The following is a 6,000-nucleotide window of genomic DNA, read 5'->3' as shown; positions in this document are numbered from 1 at the left end:
TGTGTGTGTGTGTGTGCGCGCGTGCGCGTGGAATTTTGTTTTCATTAACCTGGGAACAGATATATGTCTCTACTGACTACCTTTCTTTTTCTCGAATTATCACGAACGAGCGCACAAAAATAGCATATAGCAAAAAATTACCATCGGCAAATCCCGTCTTGTTTCTTATGTAACGCTCGTTTTTTTTTCCGAGATAAATAAACGAATCGAAAAGTTTTCACACGACAGGAACTCGTATCGCGCGGCAGATTAATCTTCGAAGATTTTTGAGGAGACAGAAGGGGATTTAAGACTTGGCTTTTCAAATATATATATATATTTATAACGCTGCTCCGTTTAACTGTGTAATAACTATTCGCGCGAATATAATCATGTCGAATATATAACTACGAATATGTATAAAAATGCAGACACTGAAGTTTTTATCTGTACATAATATTTCCGAGGCGAGTTGTAACGACGAAATAAAAAAGAAAGGAAGCTCCCCAATGCTCAGATCGGAACTATCCCCCCCTCTTCCCACCCCTCCCTTATCATATCGCACGCCAGTGTGGGAGTCGGTCGTTTGGATTCCGACCGGATTATTATAATTCGTCTTCGCTAACTCGACTAACTTATACTAACAGGCCTAACGCGCTTCTTTTTGTCTTCTAACGACGCGACGATACCCCTTGGCGGGTGACTCTATTGCCTTGCGACCCCCCCCCTCCCTCCCTCTCTCCCTCCCCCTTGTCTCTCCCGAGCGCGTGTTCGCCCTAAAGAGAGTGTCGTAAATTCCTTTCCTTGCAGGAATCGCGCGGACTATGCCGAGCTGCCCGGCCACTGCCAGGAGGAGCCCGAGGAGGGCGAGTGCAGCAGCGCATGAAAATTACGTGTGTGTCGCTTGTCCGCCACGCAAAAACAAAAAAAAAACAAAAAAAACCAAACCGCCGTTCCCGCCCCCGCCCCCGCCCCCGTCAGAACGCTTACGAGTCGTCGGAACGCCCGTGTCGCAACACGCACTCGCCACCTCTCCTCGTCGGCGCACGCGGTCCCGATCGTCGCGCAGGTTCGCGTCTCGCGCGACGAGGAGGACGCGAGACGACGACCGTCCGCGTCCTCCCGCTGCCCGATCGCGGGGAGATCGAGTAGTCATCAATCGAGATCGAATAAGACGACGATCGAACTTACCCCTACGAGTCCTCTCGGCGTCGGTCGCGGCGGCGGCGGCGGCGCTCCCCCTCACCGCCTTGTGGAGACGCACGATCGCCTGCAAGCTTCACCGTCTGCGATCCTCCCGCCTCGGGAGGACGAGAAAAAAAAACGCACGCCAAGAGCACGCTCCGTGTGTGTGTGTGTGTGTGTCGTCACGTCGCACCGAAAGAGTACCCCCCCCCCCCCGCTGCAGCCGCCCGTCCGCCCACCGTAGACCGCCGGGATCGACGCGTTGATTTCGCCGCGCGTTTCGAACATACGACATCTCGATAATCGCAATTCGATTGCACCGGCAGCGCGCGCGGCCGCCACCGGCGACGTCGATTCGTCCCCGCGCGGGAACGCCACGTGACCACCGTCCCGATCGCCGTCCGGCGACTGCGCGGACTGCGCAGAGCCGGCAGAGCATCGAGCCGTTGCATCAAGTCGCTCGTCTCGTCGATCGCTGCGGCAGGTAAGGCTCTCTCTCTCTCTGATCGTCCTCGCGACGCTCTCTCTCTCGCTGTTTTACGAGCGTAAACGTGGCGGTTTAATTAGGGCCAGGTAACTTTTGGACAAGTAACACGTCGCACTACATCGCTCGGTGTTGCTCCGCGATGTGCAACATAACCTATAAGAAATGTGATACTCGTGTGTGTGATATCTGAGAAAAAAATGATTTTTTTTATTTATATAGTCGCATAATGCGAACAAAGGGAAGACTACCTTACGATAAGTCTGCTTTTCAAAATTGCAATTCATGGGAGATGTCGTCTGTGTTGGAATCGTTTTAATTGGAATCGAATTGTACTTGTGTGGGTGGATTTGAAGATGCTCCTAGCTCAATCAACGGATTAATTCGACCCACAGAATTGCTTACTGCTAAATTTCTAGCTGTACAATTTGTTGTCCCGATCTAATCTTTGTTTTTTTTTATACATTGTATACAAATATCTAATCTTTGTTCTTATAATTTGTTTTAAATAAAAGGAAATTATAGGGATAATAATTCAAGTATTGTTTTGTAGTTTGATAAAATGATTGATAATTGAGTTTGATTGGAGTCGCCTTGTGTCCTGCAAATATGTCACGTGAATTTATTATTTTCTGAATGATATTAATAACCTTGTGAGCTACAGAGACTACCTCCTTATTTCAGAATGATCGTTTCGCTCGCACGAATTGGCAGCTCGGCGACTGGTCTGCGCAGAAATTTGAACTGCTGGACGGCGGCGATCACGAGGAAGCACAGACCGACGTACGAACGAACGTATCCCACGACGCTCGTCCTACCCGACGGGAGTAGTATAGAGATCGAGTATCACGAGCCGCGGAAGATAATAGTCCTGCCGCTGAATCTTGCGGAGCTCACGGCGGAGGAGCAGAGGAGGAGATTCGAGATGCGTAAGCCGAAAACGAAAGTAGTTATAACCGAGGAAATTGAGGACAGCTTCGACGAGAATAGGTATCTCAATTTCAACAAGTGATAAACGTCTCAGCGTTTCTGAAATTTGTATGAAATAGTATATATACATATGTACTATGTGGTATGTTATTTATGCGAAAAAATATATATTAATAACTCGTTGAAACATCTACTTAAGAGCCTTATTTTTTTTTGTCTAGTGTAGTGTTTAGGTAATTACTCATTTTTCTGAATGACGAAAATATTACTATGAACTTTTGTGATATCAAGTATCAAAGCTTATAAAGGTGTAGTAGTCGAAGATAAATTTAATTATCTGTACAATTATGAACAACACTACTGTATGACTTGTACTTATGATGAAATGCGAAATGCCACGCATATAAGCAATGTTTTGTAAATACAGGATAATTTCCAATCTTTACAATGGCACTAAAATATAATTTTAGTATAAAAACATATAATTCTTTACAACGCGAAGGCAATACTAATTCTCTACCGATTCCATCCGTCTCTCTCCTCTCTCTCTCTCTCTCTCTCTCGCATTTGATTCAAATTTAACAAAAGATACATTTTTTTAATAATATAAAAAGAATATTACGCGTGAAAAGAATATAACAATTCCTTGAGTTTTCTTGCAAACGACCTTGAACTTGTGTTGCAAAAGAAAGTAGACTATACGCCACGGAAATCGAATCGATTACAGGCTCCGACCGCTTTCGAATAATACTCCTTTCTCAATGGGCAATAATCGTTTGGGTAAACTCGTTTTCACATCCGGATGAGGGAGCCGCGTGGCCGGGGCGAGGTGAAATTTCCTCGTAACGCGTGACGGATGTGTTCGAATTCTAATAAGCGCCTTTCCTCGGAATAAAAACGGAATTTTCGTCGCCTTGATTCGTACGCGTTTTGCTTATATTTGTTGCAGTTGTCTCAATGTGGGGGGGGGTGGGGGGTGGGAGAAGGGGATTATTTTATAGTTACGCGCTAGTTAATCTTTTCACGGAGAATGTCTCTTTACGGCTTGTATCATTTGTATCACCAGCATGACATTCTACGGGGGACTCGGAGAGCGGTGGGAAACCGGACCAACACTGCGGCCCCAACACTCGCTTTGATTACTAGTCACTAAACGATGAAATATTTTTTGCGCAAGTAGCGCACGTGCTTTATCATTTGTACGGTATGTCGCGTGACAATTAGAGGGGATGGGGGGGGGGTCCTGGCCCCCGCGCCGCGACCGACGTCGACGTCGTTTGTTTTAGAACGATTTCCTCCGCGACGACTTTCTCCGATTCTCGCCTTCGCGCACCGGCACGCACTTTTCGTCGTCCTCACGCTAACCGTAAATAATTACCGGACGAAACGGCGTATGAACTTTCAACGACGTGCGAGGACTGAAAGTCGAGACTCGCGTCGTCGCGGTGAAGGCGCGGGCAAGCGAAAGTGACGGATTAGCACCGGATCATTTTGATCGATGATTAAAAACAGCTTTGCTCCGGGAAAGGCGGATGTAACAGATGCGCTGTAAATTTGTCACATTTGACCTCTTCGCTAATGGCGAACAATATCTACACGCGAAGCTGTAACATAGATAACATCCCGTCGCTGCATTTAATCGAACATTTAATTAAAGAAAGAGTAAAACGACTAAATACATATTATAAAAAAATACTGTATTTTTAATGTTAATTTTAACGATTTTTTTAAACTTTTGTAATATTTTACTTAAATTTATAACTTTAAGTTTACTAATATACATCTAAAGTCTAATTATCGGTTTTCTCATTCTTAATTATATTTATTTATTTTATTCTGATTATATTTTACTTTTCTATTGTTTTCAACTATTCTACATTATTCGACAATTCGTGCGCGCGTGTGTTATAATGTACAGTAAATGTGTGCGAATATTTGACCTTTTCGAATAGCGAACAATACCTACGCGAAGCTGTAACATAGATAACATCCCGTACAGATTTAATCGAACATTTAATTTAAAAAATAGTAAAACGACCAAAAACGTAAAAATACTGTATTTTCAATGTTAACTCTAACGATTTTTTTTTAATTTTTGTAATATTTATAACTTGAATTTATAACTCTAAGTTTGTTTATATATATATATATATATATATATATATATATATAAACTCTAATATTGCTTTTTCTTATTCTTAATTATATTCTTTTATTTTATTCTATTCTATTCTATTCTTTTATTTTATTTTATTCTGATTATATTTTACTTTTCTATTATTTTCAACTATTCTGGACTATTCGAAAATTCGTGCGCGCGTGTGTAAATGTATGCGAACATTTTACAATGTTTTAAGCTCGAGTCCGATCGAATTGCTAAGCCACAAATGATCACATATGGATCAGTTATTTCTGCAAGTGTAACGAAAATTAAGGAATTCTAAGATAGTGATGTCTAGTGATAGAGGGCTATCGATAAAGAATGATTCGGGAAACACGAAGTGGTTATTGATCTCTTGGGAAATGCAATTATTTCCAGCTACTTGCGGAAAATTATTTCTGGTAGATTATCACGTAACGCGTTTCATTCTCATATCGTGTTGTTTCGGTAAAGGAAGCGTGATCGTTAGATGTGTCGGCGCGTCGATTCGTGAGCATACTTATGGCGAGCACTTTCGGCCACGGTGAAATCATATTGTTGCGACAGAAGCGAGGAAATTTTTTATTAAGCAACAACAGGATACACAGGTCGTCCGTAAGGCCCTGGAACGCGCTCGGCATACGATGATATCGTCAATATCAGTTCGGGGTTCTATTACAACGGATGTTAATACGTTCGTAAATACTAATATGGGATCGATTATCATAACTGGCGACGTAGAAAGTCGAGCAAGTTGTTATCGTCCTCTACTGATAGTAATCCAGGTATTTTAAACTAGGAAAAACAACAAGGTGACTTCCATCAATTATTTTCATAATTAACTCATTATTTAACAGGAAATGGAGTATTCATTTATCAATAGCTGCAAATTTTTCCACGAATTCCGAAGCATTTATATATGACACATGAATTTCCTTATTGGAACAGTATCGAATTGTAATAGTAAAACAATACATTAATAATGAAAATTTGTGCTACGTTATGTATATCAATAGAAATTTAAAAAAATTTATAAGATTTTTATTTGATATTTTACTTGAAAAATTTAAAGAATGTCGCATTTTTATAATTTATTAAATACATTATATAAATGTCTATGGGAGAGACGTAAAATATTAAATATGCGATGAAGATGCGATGTGTGATTATTAAAAATTTAATTTAAGTAGCTCAAGGTAGAGCTACAAGAAAGACGAAGCGAAACTTTTATATTATTGTAGCATGCATATTATATTTGCTTTTTGCGTAATTACCTGCTGTT

General features: G+C 41.6%; 1 protein-coding gene across 8 annotated transcripts in view; it reads left to right on the top strand.

The window, feature by feature from the left end:
- The window catches only part of LOC105457334 (cystinosin homolog), a 27,090-nt gene extending 24,030 nt beyond the window's left edge, over window positions 1-3,060 (top strand). For 7 of the 8 annotated variants that reach the window (XM_011701946.1, XM_011701947.1, XM_011701948.1 and 4 more), the window contains one exon: window positions 2,333-3,060. In XM_011701946.1, the coding sequence (XP_011700248.1) occupies window positions 2,333-2,660 (328 nt within the window). In that variant the 3' untranslated portion in view covers window positions 2,661-3,060. Of the gene's footprint in view, window positions 1-789; window positions 910-2,332 lie in introns of those variants that run through there. The other variant, XM_011701949.1, reaches the window with a different exon arrangement.
- Window positions 3,061-6,000: the final 2,940 nt, after the last annotated feature.

Source organism: Wasmannia auropunctata, unplaced genomic scaffold (genome assembly GCF_000956235.1).
Source record: "Wasmannia auropunctata unplaced genomic scaffold, wasmannia.A_1.0 LD335274.1, whole genome shotgun sequence".
Lineage (NCBI taxonomy): Eukaryota > Metazoa > Arthropoda > Insecta > Hymenoptera > Formicidae > Wasmannia > Wasmannia auropunctata.
Note: the sequence above shows the minus strand (reverse complement) of the source record. Positions and strands in the feature narration are given on the sequence as shown.